Below are 21,485 nucleotides of genomic sequence, written 5' to 3'. Positions count from 1 at the left end.
TCTGCCAGATTTTCAAGGATTAAAGAAAGAAGATTTTGGGGCGAACTTCTAGACCTCTTTGAATGCTTAATTTTTTGGGTTTCTGATGTATTTTGCATATCCATATGTATCTTTTAGTGTTTACATGTATGTATCTTAAATTTTCTCCAACACATGCATATCTAAGGTGTATCCTGATACATCTCTTAAAATTGCCATTATAATACACTTGGCATTTCTGATATTTTGAACCTTGGTCCTGGGTTCTGCCTTGGAATGAAACTGAACCAACCCATGCTCACCCCTAGTTATACTACTCAGTTCCAGCAAATAAACAAACAAGGAAACAAATAAATAAATAGATGAAAGTTGCTATGGCCATTAGCCAATCTTGAAAAGTCAAACAAGTTAATCGGAGAAAAGAAAAGTTAAACATATACTACAGTTCTTACATTGAATGTTGGCAATCAGCTTCATGCAATACCTGATGCCCATGTAAAAAACAGACATGGCAAGTAATAAATAAGAATGAGAGTTGACATTTGAAAACACCAGCCAAGAGATGGTGGCAAGAGACCACAAGAGGGGGTGGGGGACTGTAATAAAAAAAGAATTATTTGCCATCTAAATGCCTTCTAATTTTGTCCAGCTTTTGTGGTGATGGTTGAAGTTTTTTTGATGGTGCTCTATCCCTGCATCATAAAGTTTGGTATGTTAACAAAAAAAAAAAAAAATCAGAGCCAAAAGTTACCTTAAGGGTGCAGTATTTTAGTAGAATGATCAATTATCCTATCACCCCAACCAAAAATGGCACCAACAAGGTGGAAAAACATTGACATGATAATGCTTTAACCTATGGAATATTAATTGCAGAATTAAAATTATGCAGAAAAATCCATTTCACTTAGCCTGAAGGTAGAAGGCAAATGGCCTCCCCAAAGTTCCATAGAGCACAGAATTGGAGCAAAGTGTAATAAACATAGTCAAGTTATAAAATAGAAGTGAAAGGTTTCTTTCAGAATCTAGGCACCCACAGGCTATGGTTCTTGTAGTTTTGGTTACATTAACATATATATTGTAAAGTGAGCCTACATTATGTACGCATGTGGCAATACCCAGACTAAAAATATTGAGGTAACAAGAATTTGAAAATGATAATATCATACTAATACAAAAAGTGATAACATTGCTTCCAGGAACTGTAATTCATAGTAACCAACCTTTAAAACTAAAAAATGCCTTCTAGTTTTACTGCCCACGTTTGGGTGGCTTGGTCAAAGAAGAGCTGCTGGTGGTTTTTCTTGAAGCTTGGAGGCACATTAAAATGGGAAAAGTTAGAGCTAATTAGACAAAAAAAAAGGTAATACAGCCCTTGGACCAGTAAAGAAGGTAACTGTACAATTTTCAAGGAATATCAGCTAACTCAGCAAGATATCAAACTATACATACTTGGTGACAACTTAGACAAGTCCTTAGACGATGATGGCCGAACCATTTTTTCTTGCCCCTGCTTCTGTATAATTGCTGACAACTTAGACAAGTCCTTAGATGATGATGGCCGAACCATTTTTGCTTGTCTCTGCTTTTGTAGTGATGGTCGAAGCATTTTGGATGGTGCTTTATCCCTGCGTCATATAGTTTGGTATGTTAATAACAAAACTCAGTCAAAAGTTACCTTAATGGTGCAGTATATTTAGTAGCATGCCACATATCCCATCACCCAACCAAAACTGGCATCAATAAGGTGGAAACCTTGACATGATTTTGGTTTAACCAATGGGTGATTAATTGCAGAATTAAATTGTGCTGTAAAATCCATTTCACTTAGCTTTAGGTTAGAAGGCAAGTAGCCTCCCCAAAGTTCAATAGAGTTCATAGTTGGAACAAATTATAAGAAACCAGTAGTCCAATTATAAAATATAAGTAAAAGGTTTCTTGTAGTTTTCATTCAGGTAACAAATCTTTTGCATTCTATCATTTATCATGTGTAATACTTAATTTATCATATAGAGCCCCAATAACCATTTCACAAAAAAAAAAAAAAAGAAAAGAAAAATAATTCAGAACATCAATGTGGAACATATATAGAACATAGCCCTTTCAAATAAATACAAAGCATTATGGTATGTGTAGTGATGTAATTATGAGAATGCTGGTTTCTGCACATCAATCAACTAGCTGCATTAGAAAAACAATTAGAATAATATAAGCACTAACATGTTGTTTGTGTCTCCAACTAATTAAGCAAACCATCAAAAACTTTGGAATTTCAACTTTCTGTAACTACTATGGTAAGAATTATGTCCCCAAACAGGAAAAGACACATGGAAAAGAACGAAAAAAAAGAGAAAATACTCACTTCTCTGTGCTCTCTGCTGGTTTTGAACCCTCAGGGCTTTCTGGTGGTTTTGAACCCTCAGGGCTTTCTGGTGGTTTTGAACCCTCAGAGAAAGGACTGAACTCGACAACACTGCATATTGAACCATCAGTTTCTGTACCCATGGAGAGGCCACTGTCAGATATGTCACTTGATCTCTCAGAATCTGGATTTCCAAACCCTAAAAGCTCAACGTCTGCAGAAAAATTTTGTCCTGAATCCCCTGCAGCAAGCTTTGACTGACAGAAAAGTTCCTTATGATGCCTGAAGTCGTCCAGAGATTGCTGAGAACTAGCTTCAGAGTGTTTATCATTGTTCTCTGAGCACTTGTCCTGGTCAGAAGTTGCTTTGTCATGTTTTGAGCCTTTCTCCGCTGACTGTCTTTGGCTTTGTGAAGGAGTTGCACTAAGAGAGTGTTTGCTTGGTAAGGAAGATCCGCACCACAGAAGGCTTGTGTCCTGCTTTTCACAACTGACACTGGGAGACATAGTTCTAAGATCTTTTAGTAGTTGCAACTGTTCAATTTCCTCATCTTTTTTTGCAATTGTGTCTTTCAGTGATGCCACCTGCAAGGTCAACAAGAAATAGATGATAATCATGTAAATGAGCTGAAAAAATATGTAAGATAACATTTCATTGATCATTAGTAAAATATTCACATATTCAAATGTACATTTACATAGGGGTGAGCATTATTCAGTTAAAACCAAAAAACCGAATTGGAAATTTCGGTTTTGTTTTTGGTTAATTCGGTTTTTTAATATTTTGGTTTTGGTTTCGATTTTTAAAATTAGAAATCCAGTTAACAAAAAAAACCAAATTAAACGAATTTTGTTATATAATATATTATATTTTTATATTAATGTATAATATATAATATATTCTAATGAAATATGGTTTCATAATATATATTATATATTATTGAAATTCAGTTTTAACTGAAATAACCAAAAACTGAACTGAAAATTTCAGTTCTCCTCTAGTTTGGTTTTGGTTTGGATTTTAGTTTTTAATTTCGGTTTATTTGGTTCTGTTTCTAACCGAATAAACCAAATGCTTACCCCTAATTTGGTTTTGGTTTGAATATAGCGCACCTTTCAAAAGTATTCATTAATTATGGACAAAGCCAGAGTTGAAGTTAGAGATTTCTTAGAAATATCTGAACAAGAATGGGTTATTAGACGCTGTACCTAAAGAATGCAAAGTCCATTTTGTAAAGGCAAAGTTTAAGGAACTGACATTAATCTAGTGGAATTGGTTGATTGGGAAGTAGATACCTGACAAGGAAAACGATGACTTATTACTAAGAGTGAAAACAATAAGGAAAGTATTTCTTTAGAACATCTTGACAAAAAAGAAAATAAAAACGACCATCTAATCAATTAGGAATTGGGATAGTGTTGGTAAATATGAGAGATAGGGACAAAGGGACAATGAGAGTTAGAAGTACTTATTTGATTGAGATGTGGTTGTGGAGGTTCCCTCTTTTTGAAGGCGGACCTTATTTGAAGGCGGACCTTATTTGATTGAAGCATTTATATCATTTCATGTGGCTTTTCTATCTCTCTATTAATCAAGGATCAAGGATATCTTTGTAATTTTATACATGATCATATATGCATGGGGCGTGGGCCTCACAATGGTTCACAATATTGGTGATATTTGTTTGATAGGTGGTGATATGAAATTTTCTGAGAATATTTTTTTCCAACATCTCCAACATTTTGCCAATTTGTTGGTGATATTTTAGATTTCTTGATAGAATATATATCTAAGATTTAGGATTTTAAAATGTTACTAACAACTTTCGATATTTCAATAAAATCATTATAAATTTTTAAATCTTTTCCTAAAAGAACCGATGGGGAACTAGTGATCAGATAATTGGCTACTATTTTGATATGGTTCACTTACAAGTTACCATTAAGGTTGGTTTATATGTTCTGAAGTTGGATACAAATGCCAGAAGGGGTATGCCGGTGAAAAAGTAACAGAGAATCAAACAAGGGGTGAAAAATGTTTTTATAAGTCCATCCCCAAGGGTACCAAATCCCCTATTTATAGGAAAAGGTGGCCATGCAGATAGGCATGGCCTCTCGATACTCCAGAACATTCTGAGGAAGTTGTAAGTTGCAGCTACAGATCCTAGGTTGTCTTGGGTGAAGACACATTCCCGGAGGGGACTTGCATGGTTTTCCCTATCTCCTTCACGATCTCACCACATGGTGCGATCTAAGCTTCTATACCCTTCATGCGTAAAGTACTAATTTGTTTGGATGTGAGGGCTGTGAAGCCAGGTTTTGGCGAATACTCCTGTGAGATTCACTAATTTACGCACTCAACAAATGTTGCGAATCTTAGAATCCGAATAGTAAGGAATCACAATGCTTTAATGCAGCGCCATGACAATAGGCATGTCTATCCCCTTAGAACTATAATTCAAAGGATTCTCAATCTAATCAAAACATATAGTAACAAAAAAAAAAAAAAAAAACAGAGTCAAAATGGCAAGTAAATGACATATTTAATGATGCTAAAAGACTAAAAGGGAGACAGAGAAAGATTCCTATTAACATCTCTTAATTTTCTCTTATTTGATTTATACATTACTTTGCTAAGGTTTTTAAGCTTTAAATGTGCAATTATACTTTTCTAACAATTCTTGAAGGTTTATTAACTAATTTCGTGTTTCTAGGAAACTTCTTAATTTTTAGTTTTATGCAACTCCATATTGCTAGAAACTTTATGTTCTTAGAATCAATAACCCAAGAAGAAGATTTTGATTGAGAAGCAATACAAGCGATACATGACTTTGCAAGAGTCACAGTATTATTGGAAGAAGAGCTACATAGCTGTTCATACTCCTTATGAGTAATAGATAAAAGTTCCTTCCCTATCTCTCCACCTGAAGCAACCATTATATCAGTTGATGGATTCTCAATACTAGGTGAGTAGGTGACTCACAAGCAAGGTTCAAAATATCAATACAGGCCGATACGCCGGTAGGGGCGTATCAGCCTCTATTGTGGCTTGCCTTTTATTTTTTTTGTTATTTTTTAGTTTTTCTTCTCCAACTGGTTCAGAGGGGTCGGTTTAAGGTCCTTCTACCCCCTGAACCAGGTCAGACCCCGAAACACCCCCTGTAGGGGTGTATCGAGAAGCCACCAATACGATACGTATCGGTCGATATGGCCTGATACGTAACGAAATTTTGAACCTTGCTCACAAGTCGTAGCTTCATGGTTGGCCTACGTCAAAGGTGGGTCATGTAAATCATAGCAAGAGTTAATGGTATGGCCATCAGCTCCATAATAACACTTTCAAGTCATGCCCCTTCCACAACCATTTCTTCAATGAACTCCCCCCAGCTCCTTACCTACATCTCGTCCAACACCAATATTTTGAGGAGCACATCTACCACCCTTGGCACCCCTTGCACTTCCTTTCTCCACATCCAGCACCTTTAACTACTACCATAGCTGTTCTGTTCCCAAGAGTATTAGAAACTGCACCATGATTCATCAAGGAGGCTCTCCTAACCCAAGAAAACACATCTGTAAGAGAAGGAAGCTCACAATTCCCCAGTATCTAGGCCCGTATTGGTTCAAACTAGGTCTAAGTCCTAACAAGAACCTTACTACATCTAATTAATCACAGTATTTTTGTTGCTTTGACAAATCAAGTGTGAGGGGTTGATACACATCCAGTTCATTCTGAATATTTTGAGAGTGGAATAGTACTCCACATTTTTACCTTCTTGTTGAAGTAGAAAGTAATCTTGATAAAGCTGATATATTCAGGTAATATTATTTTGTCCAGAATACAAGTGCTTGCAATGATCCCATATTTCCTTTGTTGTGTCCAGATACATAAGGTTGGTCCTGATTTTCACCTCCATTGTCCATACTATTCCACAGCCAGGTCATTATCTATGCATTTTCCTGTACCCACTCACTATAGTTACATGAAGTGGTTTCCGGTTTGTCTTCAAAGATATGCTTCTGCTTTCCATTAGTTGTCAGGAATACTTCAATAAACTTGGACTAAGGAACATAATTTTCTCCATTCAGTTTTGTAGAAGTCATTTTACCAATAAATATATTAGGACTAATAACCAGTCCAGATTTGAGTCCCCACTTAACTAAATTGACATGACTCACTCTAAACTTGAAACTGACTTGAAGGTAGGAACTAACTTCTTTAAGATTTGGAGAGAAGGATGACCCAAACGACAGTGCCACTGGTGAGGTGTGAAAGAAGAATGGAGATCTTTCTGTGAACCACCATCACCATCCAGATAGTAAAATTCTCCAACTTTCCCATCTTGAGATCCTGAAAGACACAATAAGAAGGATAAAAGGTGACTAAGCAATTAAGAGATTCAGTTAGTTTGCTCACAGACAAAAAACTACAGGGGAATTTGGATACATAACATAGAATATAAAGTGAGGTCATAATCAAGAGACATATTACCAATACCAGTGATAGGATCTACCACTCTGTTAGATAGAGTGAATACCCTAAAAGTGACTTCTCTAATGGATACCTAAATCTACCGGCAGTACGTTTCAATTGGTTTGAAACCGGTTTTGCAAAATGTATATTATATTAAAAAAATGGTTTCATTTCAAAATCATAATCATTATATTCATCATCCAAGCCTTATACCAACTATATAGGATTGACAACATGAATCCTATTTTTTCATTCCATACTGTTGAAAGCCATATCCATTGTTAAACTATTGGTGCTTAAATCACTTTTTGCTACTTCTACCCAAGTTCTTTTTGATCTACCCCTAGCCCTTTTTATCTCTTTCAATTTGCAACAAATCACTTCTTCTTATGGTTATGGGTGTTGTTGACTTCTATGCACGTGACCAAACAATATATGTCTACATTCTCTAATAGTTTATTTTCAAAATGGGTTTTCAAAGTTTCCCGGGATTCCACCATGACAGAAGATATGATGCTGCTTTTATCTCAATGGGGAATAAGTCCTTCCCTTGTTTATAACAATTATGTTGCAAATGTTTGTTAGGCCCCAAAACCTAATAAAGATGTTTCAAATTAGGCCAATGGACTGGACCTAGAATAGGTCCAAATTCACTCTGTGAATTTGACTCTAAAGCTTGGCTTGATTTGAACTCCTATGAATCCCACACTAATACAAACTACCTATCTTACTCATATATCTATTTGAATGAGAAATCAAGGCTGAATTAAACTATTCAAGGAGACCACTAGTGCAACTTGAACACTCCCTGTCCCGTGAGAGGAGTGACCTGGCTGAACTAAGAAGGGTCTCTCTCATAATTCAATAGGGATTGCTCTAGAGTTTAAGAGAGGCTTTAAGAAGATTCTTAGAAAACCAATTTACAAGTTTTCACAACTTTGAGATCGACCATAAACTAGCATTTTCTTATAACAGTAGTAGAAACCCTATTTACAATTTGAGATCAACCCTATTCTTCTAACCTTGGTGTGCTGATTTGATCTAGCACCTTTCTTCTTCAGTTCAAGCTCTCAAAGAATGGGAAATCAGCTAGACAAGAATCAGGATCTGTGAAAGAGATAGAAAAATGGGTGTGAACACCATAATGACCTGCTGCACTCAAGGTGGGATTTTTCATCAGGTCTGTTTTTCTTTTTCTATTGTTTTGCGTCTGAAACATTGTGGAAAAATCCCCAGTTCGATCTAATTTTAGATAAAGGGTTTCTCCTAGTGTTGTAATCATTCAACATACTGCAGTTTCCCAGGTTAAAATTTTGAAATTCACCAAGTTGTAAACTAGATTACTTCACCGTTTCTGATTAAAATTTGTACCAGAGCAAGTCTGAAACTTAGAGATTAGATCATATTTGGTTCAGACCAAGTGGCCTTTGAAGCCTTCTTGAAATCATTTTTCCCTGTAGAGCTGGTTTGTGCAATTTAATAAAAACTAGCGCATCTCAAGTTTTTAGAGATTGGTTCTCTCAGGGCACTTGTAATCTGAATTAGGGTTTGATTTTGTTCCTTGGTTTTTCATTATTGTTATATCTGAAAGGTGATTTAGATGTTTTCTTGATTCCCCTCGAGAGGTCACTTCTGATGCTTGGTTTTCTAGGGTTTTTATTGTTTATTATTTAAATTTCCCTGCAATCATTAGATGATCATGTAGTAGGAAAATTTATAGTATCCATGCTGATATTAGACACGGAATGAGAGGAATAGATCCCTAATGCTTCTAAATCTTTAGTTGACATGATAAACAGTCAAGAAGGAAAGTCAAGTCCCAAAGAACACCAAATACAGCCTCTCTTAAACAAGAGTAACTAGAACACCTCACCTTTACAGGAACAAGACTGAGGTTTCAATGTTGGCCTCTTAACACACCCTCTTCTAGGAGAAAACTCACAAATGAGAAGGGCAGAAAGTCACTTTTATCTGGCTATTCATTCCCTCCTTTCGTTCTTCTCTTCTCTTTCTCCTTTCTTCTCCCTCCTCCATTCTTCATTTTATTGTTATTAATCTCGTGCTTGGTATCAGAGCAGGGATCTAACCATCCTCTGTTGACTGCACAATTTGCGAGATGTTGGTATCATCCCTTCTGTCAGATGAATATGATGAAATTATTATATATATATTATTTTTTTAGTAAATGAAATTATTATTTTTATAAGGTTATCTCCTCATCAATATAATGTTTTCATATGAAATTTAAACTTATTTGATCAAGATTATTGCTAATTTTTGGTAAAGTTGATTGCTGATTGCTATGAAACCCAATGACTTAGAAAAAGATCTAAGTTCTTCCAGAAAATCCTTTACACCAAGGTGACCAGGTGCTCCCCTGTCACAATTTTATACCAGTAGATAACTAATTATAAGAGGACCAGAAAGAACTCCTCCCCTATTGTTCTTTCGTTTTATATTGTTAGTAGTATTTTATATACCATCACCCAACTATGTGTCATCACAAATAAGTAAAGCAACTAGCATGTATATGAGATAATAAAGGTATGAAACAAATTTTGGTTGATTTGGTTGACTCGATGTTGGTTGGTCTAGTTGATGCTTATTTGTCCCAGGAGACCACATCACTGGTATCAACTGACAAGTTAGTGATGCGAACAGTAATGCCCTCAACTAATTAGTTAGTTGATTATTCATTGCTTTGATAAAGGTGTAATCAGTATGCACTAGTCAACAAAAAGTTTGCCAACAAGGGTCTTTGTGCTTCATACACCATTAATGCTATAATGTTTATAGCCTATTTTGTTTACTTTTGTTTTTCGTTCTTTTACATGTTCTGTTGTTATTTGTTTGTTCAACTTTGATTAGTTTCTATGGTTAAATTGTCATGAAATCCAATAAAAGTTTTTACTACATTCTAAATTGAAACTCAACAAGTTGAAGAAAACTAGAGATGAAGCCACTAAATAATAGCAAGTAGGTTGCTATGAAAATCAATTAATCTAATGAGAACTGCAAAATGAAAAGCAAAAGAAATCAGATAACATCCTTTGATTGTTAGCCAAAAAGCTCAGAATCTACATGCCTGGTGTTAGTTGAGTAACATACATAGTGTTGAAGGAATGTATTATATTTTCTTTGGGTTAACTCCAAAAGGATAAGAACACTTCTAATCATGTATGCTTAGAAATTTATGGCACTTACCATCACTAACATTATTAATCTTACTGGATAAGAACATTTCATAGTTGTCACATTTTCCCATAACTCTTTAACCAAGAATTTATTTACTAGAAGAGGGTGATCAGAAATTGACTTCCAATGCAAAATGTTTTGAGATGATTGAAAAAGTAACATTTGTAAAATGAAAAACAGGACACAATATATCAAGTACCTGTTCTATTAATTCTCTAACATCTTTACCCTCTTTGCTACTCCGTGCAGCACCTAGCTCAACTCCAGAGACCCTCTCAGCAAACTTCAAAGTACTCAGAGTCTCAGAGTAAGAATTCAAATCTGGATTAAGTTGCACAAACATGAGAGTCTTTGCCTGACCACCTATAGTGCGAGAGGGATATGAAAATAATCTAATCAATGAATTTGAGAGGAATATTGAGAGCTGCAAATGTAATATCATTTTACTCGGTACAAGAAGTAAGCATGATCAGCAATAAAAGTAAGTAAATGCACCTAGAGAACTTTGAAGGACTTGAGTTAATTTGCTGTTTCTATATGGCACATGAGGGCTCTTTTGTGCTAGAGCAAAGATGACATCTCCAAGTGCAGATAAAGATTTGTTTATGTGTTGCGCCTCTTTAAGTCTTTCTCCAGTTACTTCAGAGCGATCAACTCTTTCACTTCCAGCAAGATCTACCAAATGAAGACTGCCACGCAAAGCATCACCAGAAGCCAGGTCCATTCCACGAACATGAACAGTGAGAACACTGCATACATAAATCTATATAAAAAACAGACACCAAGAGGTCAACTATTTAGGAGACAAGTGTGATTAAGATAATAGACAAAAAACCTGTGGGACCGGCTACTTCTTTGATTCATAGCAGTGGAACTTACAGCCCTGTTCGTTAGTCCAATTTGCATTAAATCCAGTACATCTGTGGTTGATTTGACAGGATGCATGCTTGCATCAGGGACAGCTAGCCCATTGGGTTGTGCACTGGTCCATATCCCAAGCGTTTGGAAGTCAAGGAAACACAAAGTTTATCGAGTAAAAAAAATGGAAGAAGATGCCATCACCTTACACAGGGACTACATTATGCATAGAATAGCGTGACTCTCTACATGTCTAACTTTTGTTTATTGGACTGACCGAGGACTCAAATGAATCCCATAAAAGAAACTATGAGGGCTAAAGATCAGCTTTAAGAGATAAAAGGCTGTAACCATTGCCATGCCAAAATGTTAAATCCAAGAAATAGAAATGCCTTAGAACTGCACCCCTAAAAATTAAGGAACATTGTTCTAAATATTATAAAATCTTATTGTTGAGTTTTGGGCTGATATCACTTGTTTTTATTTACATGGCATAGTTAGAGAGTTATTGGGCCCAAGGCCCATTAGTTTATGTTTAAATTAAGAATGTTTATTTAGATTTTACAAGTAGCCGACTTACTATGGGCATACTTATCTTTGTATTCAGTTTTTATTTGTGAGTATATAAGCTAATGAAAGGGGTGGCTGGACCAAAATTTTGGCTTCTCCCATTTTCTTCAATTTCTCTCCTCTCTTCTTCTTTGCATAAACCTTCTCTTCTCTTTCCTTTTCTCTTTCTTACACAGATTTTATATCAAAACAGATCTTTTACACTTTTCTACTTGGTAACAGAGCAAGTTTAGAGATTGTTTGAGTTGTTCCATCCACTTGGTAAGCCTAGTTTTTGAATTTTTTGGTGGATTTGCAATCCCTTGTAGCTGGTCCAGAGTCCTGATTTAGTAGGACTCTTCAATTTTGACCTAAGAAGTGGCTCTCTGGCTTTTTAGGGTTTCTTGAGGTTTTTTGAAGAGGGTTGTTCAAATCCCAACCTTTTTGGAGGCCTCTAGAGGGAGCGGTAGCCTCTTCTCTTTCTTCTCCTGTTCCCACGGAGAAGGGAATCTTTGGAGAGAGGAGCTTTTAGGGTACTAGGAAGGTCTTTAAGGTTTCTAAAGGAGATAAACCTCTTTCTTTTCATCTCAAATTGATTTCCTAATCTGTTTTGGGAGTCATAGAGGGTTGTGGAGTTGAATACAAATTTGTAGGTGAAATAGGACTAGGTGAAGGAGGTGTTGGTGATCTCTTCAGGGCTAGGACCATCACTACAGTCAAGTTGGATGGTACAAACTACTTAGAATGGTCACAATTTGCAAAGATGCCCATTGGAGCTTGTGGGAAATTGGGGTATGTCATTGGTGAAGAATAGAAACCTGAGACTAACTACTCCTGGTGGGTACAAGAGAACTACATGGTAATGACTTGGCTGTGCAATTTCATGTTACCCCATATAAGTAAGAACTTTTTATGAGCTAATACAGCTAAGGAGATTTGGGATGGAGTAGCAGAAACTTATTCACAGAATGAGAATGTTGCTAGAGCCTACCAGTTGAGAAACCAAGTGATTGCTACTAGGCAGGGAGATAAGCCTGTTGCCATTTATTTTTCAACCCTCGAAATCTTATGGCAGGAGATAGATCATTTGGAGACTGTGGTTTGGGAAAGTAGAAAAGATGCAACAACTTATCAGAAGTTGGTAGAGAAGAATAGGGTTTTTGAGTTTCTAATAGGAGTTAACCTTGAATATGACATTGCACGACAGCATATTCTTTCCCAAGACTGTGTAACTCTCTCTCTTTGGCATATGCCTTTGTGTCTGGAGAGGAGAGTAGGAGGAATGTGATGATGAAGAATCCAAGCCTTGAGCAGCTAGCTATGGTTAGCACAATGAAGCCTAAGCCGAGTGAGGATAAGGGTGGAAATGAACCGAGGAAGGAGGACACGAAAGATCTGATTTGTGACTACTATAAGAAACCTAAACATACTAGAGATACTTGTTGGAAGCTTTACCCACACCTTATACCAAGTCGGCTCAGAAACAAGAAAGGAAACGTGAATATGGCAGTGACTGATGATTTATCAAGACCACCTACTACAACTTCTCTAGAGTCTGTTGCAACAGCTGCAGTGAGGGCCGCATCGGAGAGATATGGGCAGTCTTTGAATCAGAGGGATACAACCAGTTCCAGCTCATTATCAGGTGGACAACAAGGTGTAGGTGGATTAGGAGGTAGTCAATCTACTTCGTTTGCACATATAGGTAGTTCACATGCCACTGCAAATTATGCATCCGCTACAAGTAAGGGGGGACCTCCCTGGATTATAGACTCCGAAGCCGATGGATCACATGTTCCCATTGATGAAAAAGGGTCTGTCAAGATAACTGATGCCATTACCCTACCTTCTGTCCTTCATGTTCCTAGACTGAGTACTAATCTTTTATCTGTTAGTAGCTTGACAAAGAATTTGAACTATTCAATGATTTTTTTTTCTCCTGGTTTTTGCAAGATTTGAAATCAAAGAGAACAATTGGGAATGGTCGTGTGGTGAATGGAATCTATCTTCTTGATGCACTTCCTAGTCATTAGAGTCATCATGTCAGAGGGAACATTGAGTCAAAGTCAATGGGTCAGATTATGCTTTGGAATAATCGGTTAGGGCATTTATCTTGTGCTTCTTTGTGTTTTTTGTTTCCAAAATTGTTTGAGTTTGTCAGTTTGTCCAGCTTGGAGTGTGAGGGTTGCCAACTTGGAAAGCATTGTAGACATTCCTTTAAAGCAAGCAATAAAAGATGTTCTTCTATTTTTAATATTGTTCATATTGGTGTAGGGGGCCATACCATATTTCCTCTATGGGTGGCATTGGGTATTTTCTTCTGTTTGTGGATGACTATTCTCGATACTCTTGGATATATTTGATGAGATCCCGTAATGAAGTACTATCTTTGGTTCAATAGTTCCATCAAATGATGCTGTGAACTGAATTGAGAGCAATAAGAAAATAGATTTAGGGGTGTCAAGAATAGTTGACCCCCACCCCAAAGAGTCTCTTTTATATTAAAGAGATAAAAGGTATGTACAGTTACAAGAATGCCCTTACAGGGCGGAAAGATAAAAAGAACAAATAAAATAATAAGAATTACGATACTGTATAACAAGGACTACTCTAATAATGTACATCAAGATATATCTTCACAATCCCCCTCAAACTGATGCATAGACATCAGCATCAGTTTGCCCACAAGAATGAGATGTTGACTTTTAGTCATGGCCTTGGTGAAGATGTCGACAATCTGCATGTGAGAGGCTACATGAAGAAGAGATATAGAGCCTGCAGCAAGGAGGTCTCTAATAAAGTGACAATCCACCTCGATATGTTTAGTCCTCTCTTGAAAGACTGAATTAGATGCGATCTTGATAGCGCTGGTGTTGTCGGCATACAGAGGGATAGGAGTAGGAAGAGAAATACCAAGATCCATAAAAAGTGACTTCAGCCAAACAATCTCGCTACATGCAGAAGACATAGATCTATACTTGGCTTCAGTAGAAGACTTAGAGACAGTTTGTTGTTTCTTGCACTTCTAGGAGATGAGAGAGTCACCCATGAAGACGCACCACCCAGTAGTGGATTGACGAGTGTCAGGGCAACCAGCCTAATCAGCATCAACATAAACCCTCAACTGTATGGATGATGAGGAAGAGAAAAACAGTCCCTAAGAGGTTGTGTCTCTAACATAATGGATGATGCGGCGAACAACAGTCATATGAGGTTGTCTCGGAGCAGAGACAAATTGATTGACGACCTGAACAGCATGTGAAATATCAGGCCTGGTCATAGTAAGATAGATCAAAGAGCCAACAAGCTGACGGTACAAGGTAGCATCAGGAAGGATGAGGCCTTTGGATTTAGATAGCTTGACGTTCAGCTCCAGGGGGGTATCAACATGTTTCTCGTCAGTGATTCCAACTAGTTTGACGAGATTAGAGGCGTATTTCTGTTGACAAATAAAATACCCTCAACTGCTATGATGAACCTCCAAACCCAAGAAGTGAGAGGACCAAGGTCCTTCATGTGAAATGAGTTATGAAGGACTTCAGCTCACAAATGCCGTCATGATCATCCCCCATTAGAAGCATGTCATCAACATACAATAGAAGAATAGTAATACCTTGGAGTCTTCTCTTAACAAAGAGGGAGTAGTTAGAGGAACTCTGATTATACCCAGCTGCAACATCCCGGAAGCATTCAAACCAAGCCCTGGTGCTTGCTTCAAGCCATATAAAGACTACTTTAGGCGACAGAAATGTGAAGGATCACTGCAATATCCAGGCAGAGGTTTCATGTATATTGTCTCCTTTAGTTTACCATGAAGGAAAGTGTGATAGAACAAGAATTAGAAGAAATTGATGTCTTTCTATTGAGAAAGTAGTACATATATATACAACCTTGTAGATACTAAAAAGGAAGAAAATCATACAGCCTTGCAGATACAAAAAAGGTAGATACTAAATAGGAAGAAAATCAAAGAAAGAATAATTCCTATAATCAAGCTATTCCTAATTGGGCTAATACTACATATTTACAGCCTATAATTTCGTAACACTCCCCCTCAAGATGGAGCATAGATGTCAATCATGCCCAGCTTGTTACAAATATAAGAAATCCGAGCTCCATTAAGAGCTTTTGTAAAGATATCTCCTAACTGCTCTCCAGTCTTCACTTATGCTGTAGAGATCAAGTTTTGTTGAATTTTCTCACGAACAAAATGACAGTCTATCTCGATATGTTTAGTTCGTTCATGAAAAACTGGATTCGAAGCAATATGAATCGCAGCTTGATTATCGCACCATAGCTTCCCTGGAACTAAGACTTTAAGACCGACCTCAGTTAAGAGTTGAGAAACCCACATAACCTCACACGAAGCTTGTGCCATTGCTCTATACTCAGATTCTGCACTAGATCGCGACACCACATTTTGCTTCTTACTCTTCCATGGAACTAGATTACCACCAACGAAAACACAATAGCCAGTAGTGGACCTTCAATCAATCTTGGAACTTGCCCAGTCCGCATCAGAAAAACACTCAATGTTACTGTGACCATGATTCCGATACAGTATCCCCTGTCCAGGAGCTCCTTTCAAGTAACACAAGATTTGTTCCAAGGTTGCCCAATGGTGCACTGTAGGAGAGGACATAAATTGACTTACAATACTAACTGAGTAAGCAATGTCTGGACGAGTCACTGTGAGATAGTTCCAACTAATCTTCTATATCGTTCAGGATCATCAAAAGCATCTCCATCCTTTGTGAGTTGCTGGTTAGGAAGCATTGGAGTACTGCATGGTTTGACTCCCAGTTTCCCAATTTCTGTTAACAGGTCCAAAACATACTTCATCTGAGACAGGAAAATGCCTCTTTTACTCCTTGCCACCTCAATCCCCAAGAAGTATTTTAGGTGCCCCAAATCTTTAGTATTGAACTGGCTCTGCTAGAAGGATTTCAAGGATGAAATTCCCTTCGTGTCACTCCCAGTGATAACAATATCGTCTACATATACAACAAGTAGAATGATGCCAAATGTGGACTGCTTATAGAAAGTAGTATGGTCAGACCCAGAAGACTTCTGGTTTTTCTTTAGCAATTTCTGGCAAGTCCTTTTAGTGTCCTGGTTCATGACAATAGTAGCAAACTACTCCCCCTGTGGCCTGAGTTCCAGCATTCCAACCACTATTACTGCCACCTCTGCTACTATTCTGAGAACGAGACCGGCCAGTTGATCCATTATTCTGACTGACAAGTGCACTAGGTTGTTGTATAGGTGAGGTATGGGAACCAGTATCTGTATGAAGGACCCTAGTAAAGACCTCTTTTAAAGAGGTAATCTCAGGATTAGACAAAATCTGTGACTTAGCACCATCAAATTGAGGATTAAGGCCAGCCAGAAAACTCATAATAGCCATTTGTTCACGTTGAGTTTGCTGAACTTTGATATCAGTACAGAAAGGTAACAAGGCATTCAATTCTTCATAAGTGCGCTTGAAATTCATGAAATAGGTCTGAAGAGACTGATCCTGTTGTTCAGCCCGATAAAATGTCTTGCAAACATCAAAAATACGGGAAATATTTTCTTTACCAGAGAACAGAAAAGCCAAATATTCCATTAGTTCTTTTACAAACTCACAGTGAGAGACATGACTGACGTACTCGCTCTCAATAGAATTGCGGATTTGCAAAAACAATTGAGCGTCAATCCTTAGCCATTCAGTGCGGGTCTCATCAGTAGGAGGGTCCTTAGTTAGATGGTTGTCCTTAGAGATACTCCGTAAATACAAACGAACAGTCTTATTCTAGTCTAAATAATTAGTTCCATTTAGTTTTTGTTCAGTGATCTTAGACAGAATGGGGATAACACTAGGCATAGCCAAGTTCTTTTGTTCAACCGCCATCATAAACACAGGAAAATAAACTTTTAACAACCAGCAAAGCCAATAAAACAGAATTGGCAGCAGATGCAACACCCAAACAGCAAGAAACCACAAATGGCAGCACCGAAATATCAACTGTATAAAAAAGAACAGAGAAGAAAGACTTTCCTGATGGGCAAACAAACACCACAGGAGTAACACCGAGGCTGTTGTGCTACTCTCCGACCTGTTGCAGACTTGAAAGCCCTCTCCCGATTGAGGTGAAGAAGAGATGGGTGAAGGTGGGTAGGCCGATCTGGGATTCCGCTTCCATTGGTAGGGTCGGTGAGATGCAGATGTCACTCGGAATGGCTGACCTAGAGATCGCAGCTGCTGCTCACTTGGGCAACGTAAAGAATTCAAAGCTTCTCACTTGGGCAGCAGAGGGAAGAAAACTAGAAATTAGTTTCAGACTGGAATTGGTGTCTCCAGCTCTGATACCATGTGATAGAACAAGAATTAGAAGAAATTGATGTCTTTCTATTGAGAAAGTAGTACATATATATACAACCTTGTAGATACTAAAAAGGAAGAAAATCATACAGCCTTGCAGATACAAAAAAGGTAGAGACTAAATAGGAAGAAAATCAAAGAAAGAATAATTCCTATAATCAAGCTATTCCTAATTGGGCTAATACTACATATTTATAGCCTATAATTTCGTAACAGAAAGCATTCTTCACATCTAATTGGTAAATAGTCCAGGAATAAACAACAGATATGGCCATAAGAGTCCGAACTGTGGTGATCTTAGCAACCGGGGCAAATGTTTCTCCATAATCAATCCCAAATTCCTGATTGTATCCTTGGGCAACTAACCAGGCCTTATATCGATCAAGAGAACCATTTGATTTCAGTTTGATCGTATAGATCCAACGGCTTCCAACAATAGAAGCATCTGGAGGAACTGGCACAAGATCCCAAGTATCATTCTCATGGAGGGCTTGAATTTCGGCATCCATAGCTTCTTTCCACTGAGAACTTCTAATGGCTTGCTGATAAGGTCTAGGGATATCTGTGGAAGAAAGTTCAACAGAAAAGGAACTATGGTTTGAAGGAAAACCATAGTGGTCAGGAGGTCGAGAGATACGGGTAGAATGACAAAGTGGAATAACCGAACTACTATCTGAAATAAGAGGATCTTGGGTCAAGGTATCACTTATAGAGGATATCTGAGATGAATGCTCTGGACAGGGTGAAAGGAGGGTTGTAAGCGCAGGAGCCGAGACACGTAGTCGCTTGCGGGTGAAGACAAGAAGATCTCTCTCAGTTGAGGAAGTAGTAGTGTCATTTGAATCAAAGTCCTACAAAACAAAGATGAAAGGAGCAGGCAATCTAGCAACCCCAGCAAAGAAGGAGATATGTTCAAGAAACACAACATTCCGAGAAATTCGAATACGACAAATAGCAGGATCATAACACAAATATCCTTTGTGGTCAGGACTATATCCCACAAAGGCACACATAGCAGATTGAGCAGTTAATTTAGATCTTTCACGAATAGAAAGATGAACAAAAAAAAGACAACCAAAAACATGAAGGCTAGAGAAATCTGGGGGATAACCAAAAAGTTTTTGGAAGGGAGAAGTGTTGCCTAGAACAGAGGATGGAAGAAAATTGATCAAATACACGGCTGTACTGGCTGCTTCCACCCAAAACGAAGTTGGAGTATGAGACTCCTATAGTAATGTCGGCACAACACTAAGAATATGTCCGTTCTTCTGTTTAGCTACACCATTCTGTTGTTTAGTGTCTGGGCAGCTGCGCTGAGACTGAATTCCATAACTCCTCAAGTATGCCAAGAAGTCTCCATCTCTATATTCTCCCCATGAATCTGAGCGAAGGATAGTCACATTGCACTTGAATCGATTTTACACCATAGTATGAAACAATTTAAATGCACCAGAGACTTCTGATTTGTGTCGCAGAAAATAAATCGAAGTATATCTGGTACAATCATCTATAAATAATATGAAATATCTATACCCCAATCGTGAAGTAATAGAAACAGACCAAACATCACTATGTATTATCTCAAAAGGTTTAGTGGCATGTTCAGATGTATGAAGAAATGGTAAAACATGACTTTTATTCAAACAACACGTAGTGCAAGAAACATCATAAGTATCAACAGGGGGAATTTTATTCTTAATCAAACCAAAGTCAAACAAAAATTTTAATTTTTGGGAATATGGATGACCCAATCGTTTATGCCATAAATCCCAAACATTACTTCTATAACTCAACAGAGAATCAGACAAAGAGGAACTAAGTAAAGATGAGGATGCCCCCAATTGAGACGGCCTAGCCTACGCCCCTTCCCTTTCACCTTCCCAGTGTACTGGATCTGAGGGTTGGCCAACAAAAATTAGATTAGTAGTAAGGTTGGGTACTAAGAGGGTTTTGGAGAGAGGGAAGGATCTGGTTGGTGACAGTTTTAGGGACAGATCATTACTACCAATGATGTCTAACTTTTCACCATTAGTAGTAATAATATGTTTATGGTGAATTTTAGTGGAAGGGATTGGGTGATTGAGGTAGGCTCCTGTCATATGGTTGGTGGCACCTGAATCTATAATCCAAGCATGTGAAAGGGAAAAACAATATACAAAGAACTTACCAGACAAACCAATAGCAGAGAAAGCAGAGAAAATAGCAGAAGATACCAGTTGCTGAACCCTTTCTTCATCTATGACACCTGTTGAATAACCTTTCACTGAAGACTCACTCTTGGTACATACAGTGTCTGTTGCTGGTCCATTTGTTGCCCGATAGGCCTGGGGCTATCTTTTTCTGCGAGCCCTTAGCTGGTCGGACTAGGTAGTCTGGAATGATGTGACCATATTGCTTGCAATAGGTACACACATTCTTCTTCTTACAGTGAGATGGAATATGTCCAAAACCCTTACACTCATAGCACTGGGTTTTGGAGAAGTCCTTGGAGGTTCGCTTCTTACCCCCATGAGCAACAAAGGCTGTTTTAGCCCCAACTTCAACCATCTTCCCATCAAACCCGGCTGCAGCAAGAAGTCTAGTTTCTTCCCTCAGAAGTTCCCCTAAAACAGAATCCATATCTGGAAGTGTTCGCCTACTCAGAATGTTGGACTTGATTATCTCATATTCAGGTCTAAGTCTCATCAAGAATTGAGTCACCTTTCTCTTCTCAAAGTGCTTTTGAAGATATTTCACACTCTACTGGATCTGAGGGTTCAATGTCAACAATATCATATTCAGCCCATAAATCAAGAAAACCAGAATAATACTCTTGTATCCTCCTATCTCCTTGGTTGTAAGAGAATATTTCTGATTCTATCTGGTATTGTTTAGATACGTTGGACTGTTGATAGACTTTTTCTAGATACACGTACATCTCATATGCTGTTTTCATTCTCCTCATGGGTACAGATATATGATAGTCAATAGAACTCAGAATCCAAGAAACAAGTTTACCATTATCCAACTTCCATTGTTGTAAAGATTTGGCCTCGGTCTTAGTTGGTTTGGTGACTCTTCCATTCAGATATCCTTCTAAACCCTTCCTTCAACATAAAAGTCAAAATGGAACTTCCACATCCCATAGTTCTGTCCATTCATCTTTACGGGAATGATATCACCTCTGTCTGAAGCCATTACAGCAAGAAAATAGCACAAAACAGGGTTCAACTAAAGTTTAAAGAAACTAAACTGAAGTAAAACTTGATCCAAAAACGAGTGAAATAGGCTGTAATCAATCCAAGAGAGTCAAAAAACTGAGATAGAAACCCCTTACTTTCACCAGAGATTGTTCAAGATCCAAAACAAAGAAAAGTTGAACACACAGTCCAGAAAAGGAAAGTCTGGGCGCAGCCGCCAAGAAGAAGAGTCCAGATCTCTCTCAAAACTTCACGGATCTCCGTAAAAATTTCAGAATATGTTGAGAAGGGCTACATGACAACTCCTTTCAATTCTTGCTGCAAACGGAAGTCAAACGAGAGAGATCCAATAAAATCTCTCTCTCTGGATGCGTAGAAAACAGAAAAGGGGTTCCTGGAGAGATCAAAACAGTCCAAGATCACTCGACAGAGATGTAGGTTCTCAATAGATCACGAAAACAAGGTGGATCAGAGAGAAGGAAGATCAAAGGGCAACCTGCTCTGATACCATGTGAACTGAATTGAGAGC

At 37.8% G+C, this 21,485-nt stretch overlaps 1 protein-coding gene and 1 long non-coding RNA gene across 5 annotated transcripts in view; one reads left to right on the top strand and one right to left on the bottom strand.

Moving 5' to 3' along the window:
* Positions 1-326: 326 nt before the first annotated feature.
* The window catches only part of LOC104586983 (kinesin-like protein KIN-14K), a 105,265-nt gene continuing 84,106 nt past the window's right edge, over positions 327-21,485 (bottom strand). For 2 of the 4 annotated variants that reach the window (XM_088896424.1, XM_088896426.1), the window contains 7 exons: positions 10,842-11,006; positions 10,502-10,755; positions 10,206-10,369; positions 2,339-2,922; positions 1,429-1,604; positions 1,200-1,286; positions 327-671 (listed from right to left, as the gene is read on the bottom strand). In XM_088896424.1, coding sequence (XP_088752550.1) covers positions 1,228-1,286; positions 1,429-1,604; positions 2,339-2,922; positions 10,206-10,369; positions 10,502-10,755; positions 10,842-11,006 — 1,402 coding nt within the window. In that variant the 3' untranslated portion in view covers positions 327-671; positions 1,200-1,227. Of the gene's footprint in view, positions 672-1,199; positions 1,287-1,428; positions 1,605-2,338; positions 2,923-6,552; positions 6,689-10,205; positions 10,370-10,501; positions 10,756-10,841; positions 11,007-21,485 lie in introns of those variants that run through there. The other 2 variants (XM_088896425.1, XM_088896427.1) reach the window with 2 other exon arrangements.
* LOC148802872 (uncharacterized) overlaps positions 10,589-21,485 on the top strand; it is a 91,766-nt gene continuing 80,869 nt past the window's right edge. The window contains exon 1 of the long non-coding RNA XR_016081248.1: positions 10,589-10,724. This is a non-coding gene — a long non-coding RNA (uncharacterized LOC148802872). The remainder of the gene's footprint in view (positions 10,725-21,485) is intronic.

This window comes from Nelumbo nucifera, chromosome 1 (assembly GCF_055504915.1).
Source record: "Nelumbo nucifera cultivar China Antique chromosome 1, China Antique-T2T, whole genome shotgun sequence".
Lineage (NCBI taxonomy): Eukaryota > Viridiplantae > Streptophyta > Magnoliopsida > Proteales > Nelumbonaceae > Nelumbo > Nelumbo nucifera.
The sequence above is the reverse complement of the archived record's forward strand: the minus strand, read 5'-3'. Positions and strand labels throughout refer to the sequence as shown.